The 20,187-nt window shown below is 44.5% G+C and overlaps 3 protein-coding genes across 7 annotated transcripts; 2 read left to right on the forward strand and 1 right to left on the reverse strand.

Annotated features, from left to right (window-relative positions):
- Nucleotides 1-1,038: 1,038 nt before the first annotated feature.
- On the reverse strand, nt 1,039-3,649 carry pagr1 (PAXIP1 associated glutamate-rich protein 1). 2 transcript variants are annotated; one of them, XM_017435672.3, is made up of 5 exons: nt 3,449-3,649; nt 3,026-3,212; nt 2,058-2,391; nt 1,888-1,976; nt 1,039-1,408 (listed from the first exon to the last, which is right to left on the reverse strand). In XM_017435672.3, the coding sequence occupies exons 2-5, from the start codon at nt 3,189-3,191 to the stop codon at nt 1,173-1,175; spliced, it is 825 nt and encodes a 274-aa protein (XP_017291161.1). In that variant the 5' UTR covers nt 3,192-3,212; nt 3,449-3,649; the 3' UTR covers nt 1,039-1,172. The 2 variants fall into 2 exon arrangements, with proteins under 2 accessions (XP_017291161.1, XP_017291153.1); XM_017435664.3 differs by having other exon boundaries at nt 3,473-3,646.
- kif22 (kinesin family member 22) lies at nt 3,169-11,162 on the forward strand. Of its 3 annotated transcripts, none has more exons than XM_037980896.1 (13): nt 3,169-3,273; nt 4,345-4,564; nt 4,641-4,768; nt 5,103-5,254; nt 6,202-6,411; nt 6,835-7,231; nt 7,944-8,064; nt 8,330-8,450; nt 8,610-8,775; nt 9,153-9,244; nt 9,505-9,705; nt 9,790-9,849; nt 10,964-11,162. In XM_037980896.1, the coding sequence occupies exons 1-13, from the start codon at nt 3,216-3,218 to the stop codon at nt 10,991-10,993; spliced, it is 1,956 nt and encodes a 651-aa protein (XP_037836824.1). In that variant the 5' UTR covers nt 3,169-3,215; the 3' UTR covers nt 10,994-11,162. The 3 variants fall into 3 exon arrangements, with proteins under 3 accessions (XP_037836824.1, XP_017292995.1, XP_017292987.1); XM_017437506.3 differs by lacking the exon at nt 3,169-3,273 and adding an exon at nt 3,827-3,979; XM_017437498.3 differs by lacking the exon at nt 3,169-3,273 and adding an exon at nt 3,976-4,108.
- A 112-nt stretch (nt 11,163-11,274) lies between these two features.
- prrt2 (proline-rich transmembrane protein 2) lies at nt 11,275-18,243 on the forward strand. 2 transcript variants are annotated; one of them, XM_017437533.3, is made up of 5 exons: nt 11,275-11,750; nt 13,716-14,022; nt 14,198-14,493; nt 14,574-14,703; nt 16,711-18,243. In XM_017437533.3, exons 2-5 carry the CDS (start codon nt 13,779-13,781, stop codon nt 16,725-16,727), a joined length of 687 nt encoding a protein of 228 aa, XP_017293022.1. In that variant the 5' UTR covers nt 11,275-11,750; nt 13,716-13,778; the 3' UTR covers nt 16,728-18,243. The 2 variants fall into 2 exon arrangements, with proteins under 2 accessions (XP_017293022.1, XP_024866073.2); XM_025010305.2 differs by lacking the exon at nt 11,275-11,750 and adding an exon at nt 11,786-12,882.
- Nucleotides 18,244-20,187: the final 1,944 nt, after the last annotated feature.

Raw genomic sequence — 20,187 nt, forward strand, 5'->3', positions numbered from 1 at the left:
CACCTCCACCCTCCACCCTTACAGGTACTGCTTCTTGACAATACTGGAACATTTCAACTGATGTACTGTATATTTCACAGATGCTTGTTATTTATTTGTAAGTATTTATTTATTTATTAATTTATTTGGTTTGTGGATTTGAATGCATACTTATGCATATGTATACTCTATGCTTCTGAGCCTTATGTGAAGGCTGTATTGTTACTCAAACTTAGCTACAATATACTTCTCTGTCCTGAGCCTGTTTGAGTCTCCTTATTTTTTCTCCTCAATTTTCAAATTATTTGCTTTCATATCGGTTCCTTTAAGCACACTGCCCACCGAGTTTCAAACTAATGATTGTTTTATAGAGAAAGGAAGTTATAGCTGTTTTGGGCAAACCTTGACGATAAAATTAGATACCATCTCGTGCAACATTAAGAGATCCTCCATGATCTGCTAGCGCTTGGAGTACGTGTTGTAAATGACTCTCAGCTACTGCCTAGCCAAATTTTAGCTCAGTATCTGTAAAATTAATTCAAGTGGAACAATTTTTGTGTAGCTACGGTCAGTTAGCTGCCAGCCGACTTCACTGGGGTTCGATACAGAAGTTGATCAGTTGTAGACGTACATTTAATGATTACGTTAGCACCTGAGTTTCATCGAACTGTCCACTGGTTCATGAGGTATTTTGCTAACACAACAGACAAGCAAACACCGAGACGGACTAAAACATTATCACCCTTTTGGCGGCGGTCGATGAGCGACGAATTGAGCCACCAGGGGGCGCCTGAGTCAGACGATTTAAATATAAAGTACCGTTTTTAAACATTTGGAAGTTGACTGACGTCTTCTTCTGTGGTGCAGAATGAAGGCGTGGGTGAGCAGAGACAACATGCTGGTTTGCACTTCATCTGTAAAATTAATATCCTGTAAAAGCTGATCAAGTTCTCTGGTTGAAAGTGCAGTAATTCTTCTAGTTATCACCTGCAAACGTTATATATCTGATTGTTGTAGTTATGTTTAACCTCCTAAAATCAAATGTACACAGGGATCAGATCAGCTAACATTCTTCAAGATGGAAATGTTTATTGCAATCATACAAAACACAAAAAAAAACCACACAAAACTTTTTACAGTAAAAAACTTTGAGTCTCTTGAGAGCCGTGAAGAGCTCTCCGTGTCTGAACACTTCAGTATCTCCTCTGTCTCGGGGAGAAGATGGTGTTGGGGTTGCTGTCTCGCTCCCGCTCCTTCTCGCGCTCCTTCTGGCTGTTGGGGGACAGCGCCACCTCCACCTTCTTCTCGCTCTTGAAGAGGTCTCGGCCCGTGCGCAGGATTTGCTGCTCGATCTTGCGGTGGCGCTTCATGTCCGACAACACTTTGTCCAGGCGGGCTTCCCTCTTCACGGAGGAGCGGGCTGAAGACCCTGGGGCACGAGGAGCGAGAGGAAAACTGGTCACAGGCTCAAACAACTTGGTTATTTCTGAACTCCAAAAGTACAGGCAATGAGAACAGAGAGGAACTGGGAATGAGCTGCAATTATTTACTGTTATTGGAAATTCAGCATTCATACTGTTGTTTCCTTGTTTCTTAGTTTTCTACAGGTTTTTGGAAAACAAACTACTTCTGCATACTTTGTGCTATTTTAGCCATTATTTACAATTATGTTCCCTGTAGAAAAACATGGAAATCTCTTTAAAACCTTCAAAAACATTCTGCTTCAGCAAACTGGCTGGATGTCTTCTTCTGCTACTATTAGCTACCCTTCTGCTTTTGTTTTGTTCCTTTTTTAGCTTTTTGATAATCTTTTGTTTTTAGCCAGTATCCTGTCTTTTCAAGCTTTTAGCTAGTGTTCTGTCACTTTGAAGTTTCAGCTCATTTCAGCAAAGCGTTCTGCGGTCCTACCTGGTGTCCTGCGCCTGTTGATGAAGGCGTTTTTCGGCGTGGTTTGAATTTGCTCCTCGTTGAAGTCGAACTCTGTTGGAGACGGCGGCCTGGAAAACAGAAAGTTTGTTTACATGAAAACAATTAGAAGGACTCGGGAGAAGCCGAGGAGCAAAGGGTGATCCACTGACTTGCGTTCCTTCTCCAGTCTCTCCCTTTCCTTCGCCGCCTCCTCTTCTTCGTCCCTCTCAGGCGAAGGGGTGCGTTCAGGCGTGGGCGGCCTTCGGGGCAGTGGCACAAAGTTCAGCTCCAACATCTCCCCTTTGGCGAGGATCTCGTAGAGTCTTTTGATCTCAGCAGGGGGAGGCATCCAGTTCTTGGGGTCCTCCATTTCCTCGTCGCTGTAGGGAAGCTCCCATTCGTCGTCCACCTCGGCAGCCTGCGTCCCTCCTTCAGCGTCCCCCACTGCGTCCTCCTGAGATTGGTCCTTCTGTGTCTCTCCTACCACAGTCTCTGTGTTCTCATCTGAGAGAAAAGATCCTGTCAGCTTTATACCGTCTTTTATACAAAGGGAAAATTAGTGCAGGAACAGCAGGTTTCACACGTAAACATTGCCTGGTTTGATTGATAATTACTCAGTTATGATCATGAGACTGTTAACCTTCCTCCAGCAGAGGGGGCTGTATGTGTTTTGGATTAAAATGGGAATAGAGGTTCTTTTGTAAGGATGTAAATGTTTAAGATTGTGCTGGCAGAACCAGAAACACTAGGAGTGTCTTCCAGTAAATCTGCCTGGCAGAGTACCATGTTAATCAGAACTATGGTGATTTCTATTTCTTATTTAACCAGGAAAAGTGAGTCCTATATTTGGGAGTCTTCTCAAATTCGTAATGATTCTCAAAGCTCCATGATAAACAGGATCCAGATCTGTATCAAATCAGCCTGTGCCTGACTTGGTGTCTCTGATAGGTGGACAGCATATTGTGGCCCATTGACTGTTTTAACCAAGTCAAAATGGCTCTCTGTAATAAAATGCTGCTCTCCTGGTTTACATGCCAGGTACATCCTACATGAAGCACATGTTTCATTAAACACAAGTTCAACACTGGACACCCCACTACATGACACCCCTCCAACAACTTAAGTCTCTTGTCTCTACCTGTCTCATCCTTGGCAGCTGGGTCCTCCTCTGTGACAGCTGTCATCTCTGTGTCCTGGCGCTCCGCGACGCTCTCTTCTTTCCCTGCAGCAGGTTTGTCTGAGTCCTTCACTCCAAGAGCCTCGATGCCCTCCCTGAGGGAAGAGTCTGTGACTTCAGCCTGCATCCTGCCTGCTGCTGGGGGGCTCTGATGAGAGCAGAAACGGGTTTTAGGAGCGATTTCTCAGGACAACTGAAAGCTATTGGAGGTAGACGATCTTTGTGAGACAGCAAGAATAACTTAAGCCTACAACAATCTGTCAAGTTATAGCTGTTAAAGCTGCTTAATGATAAACAGCAAGAGGGAAACTTAGCTCTTTTTTACCACTAGCTAATGTCAGGCCTAGCTGCTAGGTATTTGTAAATATAAATTAGAAAACGAACATTAGTGCCTTTAATTGTTATTACCGATTTGTCCTGGTCGGTGTCGTTAAATGTTTGTCTTAAACTATTTCCCGGGCGATCCAGTCATCGTAGCTCCTCATAAGGCTCGCTTAGTGTAATAAAAGATTATGCAGGGACACAAACATAGCGCCATTTTGGCTGGACCGATCTGCTTGGCTCTGCTGCGCTCCACGGTTCCGCTGATTACAAAGTATATGGATGGGCCTCTCAAGTCCAGCGTAACCTAGAAGTGTAAAGCGTAAATGTGTGGAGATCGACGTCTGACGCGACTTCCTGCGACTTGCGCAAGCGCACAAACGACTCGCGTCATCTAGGACAAAACGACAAATAAACATTTTTTTTGCTTCACTTTTACGCCAAATTGCTTCATAAGATCTAAGGAGCAAAACTGTACGCTTTTATTTATTGTAATATCAAATCTCAAGAAAACCTATAAATGGCGTCGGAGCGGACGCAAGTTGTGATTGGTTAACAGCCGTTTCCGGTCCAGGCGCTCTTCGTTTGAAAAAGGTTCGGGTAAAAGTTTGTACTACCGTCACTGTTTAAAGGAGGAGCTCATAATGTTGCTAAAAAGGGAAGCCTGAACAATAACAGAGTTTTATCTAAAGAAGTTTTTTTTTATCCCCTCAATAGATATCGGTAAGACTCGTCTATAAAACTTGCTAACGAAGGAGCAAATTTCAACTAGCGGGGTCCGTTTAAAAACAGTTTAGCTAGCATTAGCTTTGAATTCGTTGTTGATAAAAATCTAGATTATGGTTTATTTAAAGTGTGAGTGCTTTTGCTGCCTTTTATCCACCGAGGAAATCCCTATGTAACGTAAGAGGCTAACGTGATTATCCAAGGCCTTGTTTTATTTTATCCTTTTCTTTAAGGCCTTTGTTTTGAGGAGCTCGGAGAAAGAAAGATGGCGCAGCGTGTGATGGGATCGGATGGAGGAAACAAGAAGACGTCTCGGATTCGAGTGGCGGTTCGACTGAGACCCTATGTGAGCAAACAAGATGAGAAGGGCGAGGGACCGTGTGTCCGGGGTCTGGACTCCCAAAACCTGGAAATAATCAACTGGAGAAACGCAACAGAGACCGTGAAATACCAGTCAGTTTGACCACCATGATCCCTAACCGCCCCACGTTTTAATGTTTTAACACTAACTCTGCTTTCCTTGTTTCAGCTTCGATGTTTTCCATGGAGAGAAAACCACGCAGCAGGAGGTTTTCCTCCCTTCAGTGAAACCCATCTTACCTCACATCCTGAACGGACAAAATGCCAGCGTGTTCGCTTATGGACCAACAGGAGCTGGTGCGTTCTCTTAAAGATGGCCACCACAGCTAATCAACACACAAACATGGCAGTTTTACAAATGTTGACCTAAAACCTGGGCTTGGTAGCAGCTCAGCTTCATTCCCATCACGTAGTCTATTTAACGCTCAATACCTTTGCATAAAACTAATAAACATCTGGTATGGAAGGCAATGTTCATTCCTTCAAGGAATATTCAATTTTATTACAGTAAGCTGTACTTAAAGTGGAAGTATGTGTGGTTTAAAAAGTATTGTCTTGAGGCAACTTGTTATGCTGTTTTTTTTGTTTTGTTTTTTACCACCCCCTCTAACTCTTGTGATCTCCTCCATAGGTAAAACCCACACCATGCTGGGGAGTGCGGAGCAGCCCGGTGTGATCCCTCGAGCTGTCAGAGAGGTCTTCAAACTGGTCAAATCCAAGGACGAGGATGAAGGATGGGACTACAGCATTGGCATGTCATACCTGGAAATTTACAACGAGAAGGTGCAGCATCTATACGAGACCCAAGCTGGCTCTGTTACATTTCATTAAACATGACTCTGACTTCAGTCACGCTGAAACATTAGGGCAGAGCTGGGATTTGCTCCAGGCTGGACAATAAATCAGATGAAGGAACACCGAAGTGTTCAGTTTAGCACGTCTGCAGCTGATTAATCTCTGGAGTCAACCTGTTTCATGATGGCAACTTTAGCAAGCACAGAAGTGGCTTTAACTCGGGCCAGTTTGACAGTTTTTGGCTAAATATTTGTGTGGTGATAGCTGAGAGTCATCCCTAATACATGCTCTGAGTGCTAACAGTGTAGGTAATCTTGGTGTAAACAGTGTAGGGTTTATAAACATTTATTTAAGGGATGCTTCTTTAATTTACATGTTTTATGTTTTTGTAAGAGGTTCCGTTTATGTCAAAAACAAAGTTGTTTTTTGTGGTGTTTTGTTGTCAGTAAATGTGTTTTTCTATATAATATTTTTATACTTATTTATAAGAAACGGACATCCTGGAAACAACAAGACTTTAAGGAACAATTAGTTCTTTCTAACCTTTACTGTGGGACTGAGTTTCATACAACGGTTTTCTGCAGAGACTGTTGGGTGGATTTGTTGCCTTTTTCCTTCATGGATCTGTCCGTCTGTTTTGGAACTTGTGTGTGATTTATTTTAGAATTGTACTCAGTCTTTCAGCTCATTCAGCTAAACTTTAAACGCCCACCTGGGTGTCGTATTTCGTCCCTGCAGACCAGAGTCCTGCAGAGGAATTTGACCCATACCGTCTGCAGATTGTCAACCTTTTTCACCGAAAAGCCAAAATATAAAACGATCAGCCAAAACTCAAATTATACACCTTTTATTTAACTTTATACAGTTTTATTACATCTGTTTTGTTTGGACAATGAATCTGTGTAATCCATCGTAATTTTAATCTCTTCTCTCAGGTTCGCGACCTCCTGTCTCCAAACTCCCATGATCTACCCATCAGAGAGGACAAGGCCAAGAACATTTTAATCCCTGGCCTCACCCACACCATCATTTCCTCCTTCTCGGATTTTGACAAACACTTTGTCCCCGCCACCCTCAACCGTACCACCGCTTCTACCAAACTGAACCAGCGCTCCAGTCGCAGCCACGCCATTCTGCTCCTCAAGGTTCGACGGCAGTCGTTCAACAGATAATGGAGATTTATTTTATATTTTTGTTGTCGAGCTGCTCCACATCGGAGTGAAGAAGTGAAACAGCATCTTAAACAGGTCGTGGTCTCTGAGCAGTAGACCAGGATTTGGTAGCTGGTGCTAAAATCAAATCTCTCTTGCAGCAATCCCTCTAGCAACTTTTGTGCTTTTGGGGACCACAACAGGAGAGATACAAACCTGTTTGCTCTGCTTTTTGACTTTGTGATGCAGATAATCTGCAATTAGACTCTAAGAAAGAAAATTGGAAATTCATTTTACAAAATGACAGAGTTCAGATTTATGAAATCAGTTTTAGGCTCCAGTTTCTCATCTCGCCTTCTTTTTGTCTTTCTTGTACCGTTCCCCTTCTTCCACTCCCGATCCTTTGGAAAAATTCAGGTTGTGCGAACCCGGCGAGCCTTGCCCCACCGACAGCAGACGGGCAAACTGTACTTGGTCGACTTGGCGGGGTCCGAGGACAATCGCCGCACCGGCAACCAGGGCATCCGTCTGAAGGAGAGCGGCGCCATCAACTTGTCCCTCTTCACGCTCAGCAAAGTGGTGGACGCCCTCAACTCGGGAGCGTCCGTCCGCGTGCCCTACAGAGACAGCAAACTGACCCGGCTGCTGCAGGACTCTCTGGGAGGCTCGGCTCACTCCGTCATGATCACCAACATCGCACCGGAGTATAAATATTATTTTGACACCTTTAGCGCTCTGAACTTCGCAGCCAAGTCCAAACTCATAGTGAACAAGCCCTTCACCCGTGAAACGGTGGCTCTGCCTGTGCTGCCTGGTGAGTAGGACTGAGTTTGGAATTATCGCTGAAAGGCTAAGGTGGATGATGATGATGTGTGTGTGTGTTCCCTAACAATCTCATGATCCACTGATCAGATTTAAATTAAACTCAGAAAGTAATCATTGGATCTACATTCACTACTGACTGTAAACACAGAAATGGTTAGAACTCTGTACGTTTTAGTCTTAAAGTTTGGTGTGGTAGTATCTGAGGATTATTCCCAACACACCCCATCTTGCAAAATATTTTAACAGTATTTTCAAGTTTTGATCAAAGCGGGGGCAGTGGCGGCTCACCTCTGAACGCAAGACGTTTTAGTTTAAAACTGTATCATGAAAGGCGGCGGGCGATATGCATTCCTTTTAGGAATTCTTGGTGTTTAGATTTAAAAGCATCTGAGCTTATGGAGGGTCAGTTTGGTGCTGTGGCCAGTAGAGGGCAGACATGTTGTATCCCAGAGGATACTGACCAAGTAACAGCACTGAACTGCAACTCTGAACCAAATAAATGTAATTAAAAGATTTGTTTTAAGTCGTGTTTCTCAGCTGGGGCTTAAAGACTTTTTTTTTCCTGTTTGTCTGTCTCTGATTCAGCCAGCTCGGTGCAGCGTTGGCTGATGAGCCGTCTTCCTTCAAGCTGAGCCTCTCAGACTGTCGCCGCGGTGCTCTGAATACTAAACTGTTCATTTTCCCTCCGCCTTCATCTCCAGTGAAGCGGGCCAGAGACGAGCGCGAGGCCGGACCGTCTGGCGCCGAGCCGAGCAAGAAAAAGCAGAAAGACGAGAAGCGAGCCGAGCAGGATGGTTCCTCGCCTTCGTCTCATTACCACGGGTTAGTGCTCACACAGGCTTGATTTCAGTCAGAACTGTGACTTCCTGTCTGGGAGGAGAACGCCTTTTGTTCAAAGTTACCAAATGAAATTCAGTTTGAACAGAACAATCATTCAGAGGGAGTCAGGGTTTTATAACCTGTTCAGAAGGAAAGTTTCCGCAGCTGCTTATCGAGGACTCATGACCCTTTGACCTCTGTTTGGTCATGTGATCACGTGGCCTCTCCTTGTTGTTTATTCACCTTTCTGGGTTTGGTTCTGTTTCAGTTTGTCTGAGCCGTCTGTGATGGACCGACTGATCGCTCTGGAGAAGCTGGTGATGAGCTGCCAGGACAAGGACGGGCAGAGCGTGCTGAAAGACGTGGCTCAATCTCGCAAAGAAATCCAGGTAGAGTTAAAAAATAAAAAAAACAAGAAAAACAAAAACTTCATTCTGCTGTTAATGTCTGTCACAGCTTCAGTTTGGAGGCAACTCGTCTTATCCCACGTTGTTCGATCCACCTTTTTTTTTTTTTTTTTGTGAATATTTGACATTTTGCCCTTGCAGGAGCTCAAAGAGAGGCAGAGGGAGTTTGAAAGAAAGACCATTTTGCTCAGCCAGTCGAAGTCGAAGCAGGAGCCTCTCTTCAAGAACAGCTCAGCCCCCCTGCAGAGAAATCCCCCGAACACCACAAAGCCCACCAAGCAGCAGGCCGTGGTCCAACCCTTACAAGGTCAGCTGGAGGAGCTTGAAAGAGAAGAAAAACAAAACTGTCCGTTGCTCGTGCTTCCCTGAAAGCCTCGTGCCTCTGATTCTGTCATGTTGAATCACTGCAGGTGCTGATGCACTGCAATATGATACAAGAGCTCGATCTACAATTCTGGAGCCAAAAACACGTATCTCAAATAACGATGAGGGGGGAACTTTTTTTCCACACCTCTCAGCAGCATGGAGCGTCGGGTAGCTTTACCCGTCTCCTACTTTTTTTGTTTACAAAACAACTGATCAGGAGCTGAAATGTCTCGTTTCACTTTAAACTTACCGCCGCAGGGAAAGAATTAAACGAATACATTAAATATCAGTTTATGGTGTCATCTCCTCTCCTTTCAGTGTCAAAGCTCCAGCCTCTGCAGCAGCTTGCGGACATCAGGAAACAGTCCGTGTGCGTCACCAAGAAGAAGAAGCTTTCAGACTCGGTTGAGGTCAGCATCCAAGCCTTCACTGCAGATGTATCGAGCCGAGCAGAGCACAGAGCTGCCAGCATCACATACGAGCTGACGTAGGGCATTAGCTTCAGGGTTCCTGTCACCCCACACGTACTGCAGGAGCGCCGATTTATGGGTCAGATCCTCTGTTTGACCTCTTTAAATCGGTACAAATGAGTCCATGTTCAGGTTAACTCAGGGTAGGCTGTAGAAAGTAAGCCTACATTATATAAATATATCAGTTTTTTTCTTTTCAGGCCCCAGATGGTAAAGAGAACAAAGAGCAGGGCTTTTGGGAGTCTCAACTTGACACGTCTGTGCTGGAACAGTCCAAAGAGAAAATCCTGCGTATTCTGAACACGGGTTGCCTGAAAGAGCTGAAAGGCCTGCAGCAGATCGGCGACAAGAAGGCAAAGCTCATCCTGGGCTGGAGGGAGCTCCACGGCCAGTTCACAAAGGTCAGCTTAGCTCTTCTTCACCTGTGCACGGCCCGGCCTGACAGATTCCTCTGACTTAATGAGTGAGACGCTTTTGTTTTGCAGTTGGACGATCTGACTAAAGTTGAGGGAATGACAGAAAAGAGATTCTCCTCTTTTGTGAAGGTAAGTCAAGTCCTCGGGATCGTTGGTTTTTCAGGTTGCTGCGTCCTAATCTGACCTGTAAACTGTATAAGTTTAAAGGTCAGCTGACTGTAATTTCAATACCTTAATGTCTGCATTTAGCTTTAACTCATAATTATTATTTTTAAAGGAATATCTAAAGAAAAGTGAACGGTCTGCAGTTTAATTCAACAGGTGACCTAAAAACACCTGTTTCATTTAGAGACCCAAACACTCTTGAACCAAGGAACAGATGCTTCCGGAGCCCCCCTGAAATGATATTTAGAGGAGTTTTAGTTCTTCAAAACTTCCACCTTTGTTTTTTGAAATCTGCCGCTCTCACAGTCAAAAGAAAATCCCACTTTTCTCAGACTTCAGATCATCCAAATGTAGCCCAAACCTACAAGTTCAAATGCAGCACAAGAGACAAAAAGGTCACAATCTTTGGCATAATGAGGAAATGAGGGGGCAGGGGGGTTCTAAGGTCAAACTGGGTTAACTGCTCGAACAGAAGGAGTCCACAAATGGCAGATGGTGGTCTGGATCTGGACCCAGATCAGTTAAAGTGAATTTTCTCATATTTACTGTAAGGAGCTTCTTGTTCTGGTCTTCAAATCGAATCAGACGGTGCCAGAATCCAACCTGCATGGCCGTCACTGAAAGACAAACTCATGCGTTCGTTCTTCCTGCTGAGAGTTTAAATTCGGCCTCTTTCAGGATCAGTGAAGCGACGCTCCAGAAATGAACTCTTAATTGTTCAAACTAAAATCTGGCCCGAGGGCTCAGAGAGGAAGACTGAATCCAGTCTGACAGATCCACTCACTGTTCAGCAGCTTACTTTTTATTACGTTTATTTGAAATGATAATCGTGCTGAAGAGTTAACAGAAACATCCTGAACAAGTCAGGGAGTTTAAGACCGCAGATTGTTGCTAATTAATGGGAAACCTGAGGAAAAAGAGGACCCCCCCCCCTTTTCCTTAAAGTAAGCACTGTATTATGACGTGCTGATTTAAAATTAGAATGATGTATTTTGACTGTACTACATTTCCAGAACAACAAACTTCTATTATTATATTTGTGCTTTTGAATTAACCTTTTTGTTCTTTTGTTTTGCAGGCAAACATCCTGAGTACCATGGGAAACTGATTTTTTTTTTTTTTTTCCCCTTTCAAATAAACCCATGTTTAATATAAATGGTTTTTACATAAAGCTATATGTATATATATATATATTATTTTTTCTTTTTGCCTCATTTTGTGGCCGATTCCTGCCGGTGACACTCCGGCTCTTTTTAATAAACCTCACATGACCTGAATGTTGTTTTTTTTTTTTTTTTCTTATGAGCAATAAATGTTCTTGGTGACCTTCTTCATGGGTTATGTTTCTTATCTGAACTGTGTGGGCTTCTCTGAGGGGGTGGTGGAGGGGCTCTCCTCTCCTGTCTCCACCTTCTCGGAGCTGACGCAGCAGCTGTGGATAAATATTAAATGTTGGGAAACTTGTTTTCTGGGGTTTCAGGAGAGGACGATGCTCTAATCCAGCCCTCACTCCCCTCCCTTCTCTTCCTCTCCTTGCACATAGCTTGGTGGATTTCACTTCTCCCTCCCTCCCTCTCTCTCTCTCACACACACACACCCTCCCTCCTCCGTGATCCACCCTGCCATCCAGGAGACTCCATCCATCCATCCATCTCCACTCTGCGCCTGTATCCGCTGTACGCTCGGATTTTACTCCAGCACCTCCTGTTTGGAAACGCACCAGCAGAGGAAGGAGATGTTCGGCTGATTCTTCTTTTCTTTCCCTTTTTGTTCCCACCTGAGAATTCTGGTTTCCACGATGCCGAAGCCAGGGACAACCTGGCTGTGATGAGACCGACCGCTGCCATTTTTTTTAAAGAAAAAAGGTCAGTTTGATTTATTTATGTTTCCAGGATTTATTTAAAGACATGCCCAGATGGAGCTGTTTTTTCCCTGTGCTGCATCCAGCTGCTGATCAGTGGGCTGCCTCCTTCCATCAGGGGGCTTTTTGTCCTTCACCTCCTCCTGCAGCTCTTGGCCCAGCATGCAGCCTGAGCTGTGCAAACACGATGGGGACAGAAAGCAAATGTACACACCTGCACCTGCTCTGAGATCATGGCTGCCGCTGTGGTTTCTGAGCCTCCATCTGCCCTGCCTTTGTACTCTGTGTCATTGTGACCTGCTTTTATTTATTTATTAGTTCTGCTCTCCACCTTTCTGAGTTGGGTGTGTGTGTAATGTTTACAACCCAGCATGATGTGATTATAAAAAAGCGTGGATGTCAAAGAGGATTATGGATTAAAACTGTGTTTGGGGAGTGTAAGAATGTTGTTTTCACTGATGGAGAGAAGCGCCTCAGTCTGTAAACAGACCTGTCCTCTGAGTTACTGAAAAACTAGCATTTTAATTTAATACATAAACGATAAACCATTACAGATCTTTCTGTTCAGACCTCAAATATGTTTAATCGCTGTTTTAATCTCTAAATCCGATCCAAATCCTATTTGTGGGTGGTTTAAAAAGCAATTACCATTTATTTGTTTATATATTTTTTTAATTTTCCAGATGTATGTCCTTTTGTGTCTCGTCTCTGCTGAGTGAAATCAGTGCTGATCAGAGCCGAGGGGCGCGGAGGACAACAAGCATAGACAGATGTCAGGTTTAATTGTCTGCTGGTACTTCGGGGGAAGCCTCTGAACAAACAAAAGCTGCGAGCGGCTCTTACTGCTGCAACGCTACGTCACAGGTGTAGCTACGCTGCTTTCAAAGCTGACGTCGTTTCCACGGCAACCACGCGTAACCAGTGTGGGGGATGTCTGAATACCTGTAAATAACACGGCTCACCGCGTATCACTCGCCTTGGAAACTCGAGCCTGTATTATTCGAGATTTTTTTTGTTCAGGCAGGAAAACAAACAAAAGCCCTGAAATACCCACGCAGCGCCGGTAGGTGGCGGTAATGTCTTCCGTAAACGACACGTTAAAAGAAAATCGGCTCGGTTGTGAATTTCTCCAAGCAGTAAGTTTTATTGTTTTTATTTTACTTTTTTATCATTTCCGCTCAGTAAATATCCGTTTTAACACACAAGAAAATGTTAATGGGGTCGTTGCAAACCTTAGCTGAAAAAAAAACCCAGTAAATTAACAAAAAAAATGACGCCATTGTTGTTGTGGTTTCTTGCGCATGCGCAGTGAAACGAGCTTTTTGAAGTAAACTATTTACACCACCTCTAACAAACAGCTGCAAATAATGAACAATAATGATAATTTTAAAAATATATACAAGACAGAACAAAACAAGATGAAAAGAAAACTTTTTTTACCTAAGAAGAAAGTAACAATTTTAAAGTTACTGTTAAAAGATACAAAGCAAATGTGTTAAATTGAACTAGGCAAGCAGAATGAATAGATGATCTACATATTTATATAGTTTTTGTTAATTAATTTTAATTTAACAAAAATTAAGAGTAAATGCAAAAATCTGTATTTTTATCTATGATGGTAAGTTTTTCTGAAATTTGTATTTATAAATATAAATTGTGGCCAAAATTATGAGTAAATAATGACTTTTTTTTTCTTTTTTCCAAACTATATTTACAAATTCTTCTGTCAAACTGATTCGGTTTTTTCATGAAAAGTTCAGGTTTGTCAAGTGTTTATTTGTCATTAAGCAGGTAAAAGGTTTTTTTAACGTATTCAAATGGAGGATCTCTTTTTTTTCTGCTAACTTGTGCACACAAGTTTTACTTTCTTTAAAATCGAAATTCTTAATATAATTATTTTATTATCTAAGAATCTTTAAACAGATGCCAGTGAGCAGCCTCTGACTGAAAGTGCTTCCTGCTCCGTCAGGTGTAACTACAAACTGCAGGCGTAGGACCGGACCACGATCGGAGGCATCATTTTGTTGACAGAATGGCTGTGAACATGCTGCCAGCTCCTGCCATTTGGCCAGGGGAGGAACAACCATCACTGCTGGATCCGGAGGCCTCCGTTTCAGGCCAAGCCCCCGTCTCTGTGCCATGTCCATCAGCCGTGGGCGAAGAACTCCTGCACAGCAGCAGCGGCAGCGCCGGCAGCAGGCCGGGCAGTGCAGGGCCCCCCCGCAGCAAATCCAAAGGAGAGCTTGTGATAGTCATCAACGAGAAACTGAAGAACGGTAAGCAGCCGGGTTTGACCTCGTGCTGAGGCGGCAGGCGGGTGGAGGTTGGGTCATGTGGCTGCTGACTCAGCTAGCTCAGGGAAAGTCAAATCCCACTGTGTAAGAGCTCCTGGGAGAGCGCCCACACACACATCTTTAACTTCTGCTCGTCCTTGTCACTACATCCGTGCAGGTAACGGGATCCACCCTGTGCCTGCAGAGAGCACCTCCCCCGTCATCTCCTCCCCTCCCAGAAGGCAACACTCCATCTCCTACCCTCATCACGGCAAGACCAGGAAGGGCAGCAGGGCGGGCTCCATCGTTTACACCGCCTTCTCTCCGAGGCCGTCCATCTCTCGCCACTCCAGCATCGCCACCAACCCGCCGCTGGACCGGACCAAGGTCAAAGACTACCTCCTCCTGTCCGTGCTGGCCTGCTTCTGCCCCGTGTGGCCCATCAACATCGTCGGTTTTGTCTACTCCATCATGGTAAGAGCACGGCGGTCAGAAGGCCCGAGCCTGCGTCTGACGTCACCAGAACCTAACCTGGTTCCGTCTTCTCCTTTCAGTCCAAGAACAGTCTGGAGCAAGGGAACCTGGACGGCGCCGTGCGCCTGGGACGAGTGGCCAAAATGCTCTCCATGGTGTCACTAGTCGGAGGGACGGTGATAATCATCGCCTGCATTGTTAACCTGGCCAGTGAGTGTCCCAAATCTGACCTTTAAACTGCACCTCTCTATCCTCTGTGTATCTTCCCTCTGATCGGCGCTCTCCTATGATCCTCCTGTCTCAAAGTAAACCTCCTGTTCCCCATTTGGTCAGTTATAACCTAACATATATAGAATAATCTGACTACAGTCCACAACGTCCCAATCTGGTTGCACAAACTGCTCCACTTGCAGTGCCTGCATGTGTCTCTGAACAGTGCAGCATTTTAACCCTTTAAAACATGACGATCAGAGCACATTAAATCCAACCCAAGTCTCCGTTCGAAGCTTTAATCCCCCGCATGCCTCCGTCTGCCTGTACTCCACTGTCCGTGTCGCGCCAGGCTCTGTTTGCTTGAACCAAATGTAACAAAAGTCTTGTTCTTGTATGTAAACCATGTATGTCAGTGTGTGAGCTGCTGACGGGTTCACGAGCTGCCACACAACATGTACCTTTTAAATAAACGGATTCTGATAACAAAACAGTGAATATTTCAGTCACTTGCAGAGGTTGGGATTAGTTTATGTACTGAATATGTAGGAGAGGTCAAGTTAGGCAAATGATTCAGAGTGAGGTTCTGTGGAAAGGTTAAGAACAAATAATATCTCACCTGTTGTAGATAGCTCTTTGAATGATCTCTGTTTGGAGAAACAGGTAAATACGTCTGATGTGTTCAAGAGGGTCATCAAAATAGCTGCTGAGCTGTGCCGTTTGTCCTCTTAGGGCTACCGTAGCCTCCTGTAGCAGAAATGTGTTGCTTCAAAGCTGCATGTTTTTCTGTTTATTTCATGTTTTCTTTGCTGAACCCAAAGTCTATCTGTAAATACGTAACAGTTGAAGTTATCAAACCCTAACCACCTTGGGGAATTACTTTAAAATCTTTTTATTTGCGATGCTAATCGCATTAGCTTTTCTATGGCGTTTTCAATGTTAGGTTAGCGTCTGTGCTAACTGTTGGTCAGCAGCCTGTGATTAACAGGGTTGTTTCGACGCATGTTATCATGCGCCCTTTATTAGGCAAGGAAATCTATAAATCATCTGTGTAAAATAAGCCCCCGGTTGTTTAAGTTTCAAGGTAATGAAAATGCATCAATAATTGTTGTTTAATCACATCACAGCCTCTTAATCGTAATTGAATCAAATCATGAGATGCCTAAATATTCCCTCCCCTAACATCCAGCATGAGACCAAAAACAGGTGAGGTCAAAGGTCACTAGGAGACATATTTGTAAACGAGACAGTAAATAGTCTAAAACCTTTTTGTAGATTCATTGATTGTATCTCTCAAAAACAGCTAATTTGGGTCCAAAAATAGCTGTTAAAGACCAAACAACACAGTTTATGAGAAGGTCGACTTTAGTGCTTTTATTAGTAGAAGTTTTGTCAGAAATTATCCTTATCCACACAGCCATTCGTTTTCTTTCCCCGCCTGTCCCATTCAGGGGATCCACCAAAAAACTCTAAATAAGTGAGACAGAGACAGCCGGCAGGAACACAACGAGCCGCTCTGGATCGTCAGCGTAGTTCAGGAATTACCGGCCGGGGTTCTGATGACGCTCGAATGTTTTTGCTGCCAGTTGTGGTCAAGATGCTGCTCAGACTAGCCATTAACCCGTCAGCTCGGTCTGAATTAAACTGTTTCTCCAAGCTAAAGTCGTTCAAACAGGGATCTACAACAGGTAAGATAATGACCGTTTCTAATCGTTCCACAAAACCTCACTTGAAAAGAACCTGAAGGGTCTCTTTAAGCGGCTCTTCTCATCTCGGCTTGTTTCAGCTGACAGCCTCAGAGCCGCCTGCCGGCTCTCATTAGACCAGGAGGTCTTCCAATTAGCTGCATGACTAGAAGAGCAGTTGTAGGTTTTTTACCTCTGGGACTCGGCAAACCTTGTTTTTCCTCCTTACGTAACTGTCCTCTGTGGTCTGTGAAAGTTTATATATCCAGATTGAGTTGCAGAACATGTAGCTCTGACTAACATGCCTCTTCTTTTTTTTTAGTAAATGTGAAAACCTGAGTTTCAACACAGGATGAGTCCGGATGAGGCACCTGACCGTCCGGCCGTCGCACCTGCACCACCATCTTTACCGCCTAGTCATTACCTGGACCTGTGACCAATCCGCTCCCGACACACAGTGCTTACTTATATTTCTGTAATATATGTACAGTCCCTCGTGGTGATGGAAGACATGAAACCATCGGAAAGGCTGCCGCTCTCTGTCCGAGTCCAGAGGGGAACAAACAGACAAACCAGCCTTGTGCTTTTTCCTCTGCCAACGCTTTCCGGGAGGACTTTTAGCGCCTCTTGGAATCCTCTTGCTACCTGCTTGAACTCGGGGACTCGAAAACCAAGAAGCTCCACATGCAGCTCCCAACAAAATGTCTGCCAAGCCCACCCTTCACCGTACCAACGAGCTCGCTAATAAACCCCCTTGGACGCAACGCAGAGGCTTTGGGATCCGCCTCGCGCCGGAATCAAACCGCTCCGAGCCCGTCCTCTCGTTTCAGACTGTCCTCTGTGACTTTCAGGACGTTAAGGCGCCCCCGCACCCTGTGTTCAGAGTGAACCAAAGGGGGGGTAGTGGGGAGGCTAAAGACGATGAAAGAGGGGGCTTAGGACGGACCGGCTGCCGACAAGGGGAACGTGGGAAAAAAGGATCACGGGCCCTGGTCTTTGCTGCGAGGACGCCACGTGCCAAAATGGAGGGAAAACCTCCGGCTCTGTGAAGACACGGCCCCCCGCCGTGGAGGGCTTGGATCTGAGGGGGGCGTGAAACGTGTCATTCTCCAGCAGCTTTACTGTTTCTCTGCTCCTACGCCACGTACCACTGTGATGGTCAGAGAGAACTCACCGTAGCAAAAAACACAGCAGTTTTCTTTCTTTTCTTTTTTTTTCCACATTTAGTAAAGGGTCAGTCGTCTCTCAACGAGAGCACCTCGGCTACCAAACTTAAGCTGCTCGTGTGGCCGTCGCCATTTGCTTAACAAATCCAATCGCTCGTTATTGTTGCCACAGCCTCAGCCTCAGCCTCCGTCCACAGGTGCTTTTAAAGCCTTCACGTCCCGTAAAAAGAGCCGAGTTTTGCCCATTTGATTAGCTTTGTAATGGAGAGCCTCCCTTTTTTTTTTGTTTGTTGTTATGATTCTGATACCTGCTGTGTTTTTTAAACTAACCTCGAACCTTTTTATCTACCTGTGATTCTCACTGTGATTTCAAACCACTCAGTTCCTTTTTTCAGTCAGACTTTAGATTTTCTTAAATTCGAAGCCGCCTCCGTTTCTAATGTAAATGTGATTGTAACGGCCTGTATGTACCCTGCAGGTAGAAATGTTAGAACTGTTGTGATCCTTCTCTAGTGGATATGAGTTAGCATTATGTAGCCGGCCCCTAGCGGGGCTCCTATAATCTCTGTGGTTATTGGCATGTTGTGGATTTTTACTCATGTATGATAACAGTAAATTGCGAAGATGAGCTGGCACTTGGACTATCATAATCCAGCAGCACATTCCTAATAAAGACACAGTGCATGTGACGCATGTGATGTGTTTTCACTCTTTGTTCTGGTGATGGAGAGCAGCAGCGGCTCAGAGTCAAAACTGAGGGACGTTCAGACAGCAGAGAAAAGACTGAGGCTTAATTAATCATGGAGGATTAAAAAGGAGGGGGAAAAAGAAGCAGGGGTTGGGTAAGTATTAGTGGGTGTTTTTCTCATTACTGTGGCTGTCTGAGCTGCTGCTGGCATTAAAGCAGGAAGAGCAAAGCGCTGGAGGGAGCAGCCCGGAGCCCAAAGAAAAACACACTGATGGCCTGTAATGAGAGCCGCAGTCTCAGATGACTTCAGCAAAAGCAAAACAAAATATCCCTCACTATTTTCTCTGAGGTTTTTGAAATCCCCAGCCAAGCCTTTTTTTTTTTTTTTTTTTACAGCTTGGAGCCCGGGCTTTCGTCTCTCATGAGCTCAACAAGAATGTTAAACTGGCTGAGTTAAAAAGAGAAAAAGAAAACAAAATAAGACAACAAAAACAGAGGAAGAAGAAAACATATCTATCCTATAACTCATAAAATTTGATAATGCTAACAATAAAAGCTAGCAGAGAAAACCGTTGATGTTAGCATGCTAATTACTGAAACCAACTATTTAGATTTAATTCTGACAGACGCAAAACTGTCAGAGTAAATTCTTACGGCATTTGTTTCTATGGTTTAACAGCAAGGGGTAAAAATAGAATATTTGTTTCTGTGGTTTAGTTTTTCACAAAACAATGAAAGTGTAACAGAAAATGACAAAAACGGCTTGCAAATAAGCCCTTTTAGTTGTCAAAGGGGATATCTATAATTAAATAGTAAATTCAATTTAGTTTAATGAAACAATAAAAAATACCCCCAAAACACAAATGCTAAAGAGCCACAAAATGACCAAAAGGGAATAAAGAAATGGAAACAAATCACTTTAAAATGATGACAAAATGTCATTTAAAGAATACATGCACAGAAATGATGCAGAATGTCCATACCACACATCTGGAAACACACACACATCTGTAATTAGTCGTGTGTTTCAGTGTGAAGGACACAAGTCTGTGTCTGAGGATCAGAAATTCTTACAGCGTGTCCAGAAAAATGCTGATGTCCACATTTTACTGCTCATTATTTGAATCTGACAGTCGTCACAGGTTAGATCATTTATTTCAAAAGTGGAGGTTTTTGTTGTAATTAATACAGGAAAGAGGTCAGTTTGTGAATTAATGGTTTATATTCTGCTCCCCTTGAACAAACAAACAACAACGCTGACACAAACAAACAAACAAACAACAACGCTGACACAAACAAACACTCCTTCCTGACAGCAGCACTGTTAACATTCTCACAGCTGAAGGCTTTTTTCCCTCCCTGCTCAGCTAATTTTCCGGGACGCCTCCAGAGGCACGTCCAGATGTAGGAAGTGGGTCAGAGATTATCCAGCTGGGTCACGTGAAGGCCCCGCACGCATCACGGCGGCCCCGTTGTCAGGAAGTATCTGAGCCGTGCTCCCTTCTCTGACACGGAGGAGCGCGGCGGAGCCATAATGAGCGTGAACAGAGGAGGAGGTCAGGATTGGGGGGGACGTGAGGAGCAGGATGAGCTGCTTCATCTGACAGGAGCTCGTCTGCGGTCCGCTCCGGTTCTGACTGCCTCTGGCTCGAGAACATCTGAGGAGTCAGTTCAGCGTTCTCTGGGAGACGGTTCTCAGAATGTCATCAGAGGCTCAGCAGGGCGCAGACTTCTTCTGAAAGGGTGGGAATTATCCTTTAAAGCAGCAGCTTCACAACCAGCTGGACTGTGTCTGTCAGTGACTCCATTACTCCTGTTTATTCATCCATCCACCCACACATCCATCCAACCATCCATCCACATGTTCTGCAGTCAGGTGTTGTGGGGGCAGCAGCCTGTTCTGGGTCTTCCCCGGTGTCTCCTACTAGCTGTACCCAAGGAAGGT

Source organism: Kryptolebias marmoratus, linkage group LG17 (assembly GCF_001649575.2).
Source record: "Kryptolebias marmoratus isolate JLee-2015 linkage group LG17, ASM164957v2, whole genome shotgun sequence".
In the NCBI taxonomy this organism is placed as follows: Eukaryota; Metazoa; Chordata; class Actinopteri; order Cyprinodontiformes; family Rivulidae; genus Kryptolebias; species Kryptolebias marmoratus.

Coding starts and splice junctions, on each gene's coding strand:
- pagr1 (XM_017435672.3), bottom strand. CDS start 3,191: ATGCAGGCTGAAGTCACAGACTCTTCCCTCAGGGAGGGCATCGAGGCT. Junction 2,392..3,025: donor AGCTGCCAAGGATGAGACAG/GTAGAGACAAGA, acceptor CTTTTCTCTCAG/ATGAGAACACAGAGACTGTG. Junction 1,409..1,887: donor CAACAGGCGCAGGACACCAG/GTAGGACCGCAG, acceptor CTCGTGCCCCAG/GGTCTTCAGCCCGCTCCTCC.
- kif22 (XM_037980896.1), top strand. CDS start 3,216: ATGAGAGCAGAAACGGGTTTTAGGAGCGATTTCTCAGGACAACTGAAA. Junction 5,255..6,201: donor TGGAAATTTACAACGAGAAG/GTGCAGCATCTA, acceptor CTCTTCTCTCAG/GTTCGCGACCTCCTGTCTCC. Junction 8,065..8,329: donor CCTTCGTCTCATTACCACGG/GTTAGTGCTCAC, acceptor GTTCTGTTTCAG/TTTGTCTGAGCCGTCTGTGA.
- prrt2 (XM_017437533.3), top strand. CDS start 13,779: ATGGCTGTGAACATGCTGCCAGCTCCTGCCATTTGGCCAGGGGAGGAA. Junction 14,023..14,197: donor CAACGAGAAACTGAAGAACG/GTAAGCAGCCGG, acceptor ACATCCGTGCAG/GTAACGGGATCCACCCTGTG. Junction 14,494..14,573: donor GTTTTGTCTACTCCATCATG/GTAAGAGCACGG, acceptor TTCTCCTTTCAG/TCCAAGAACAGTCTGGAGCA.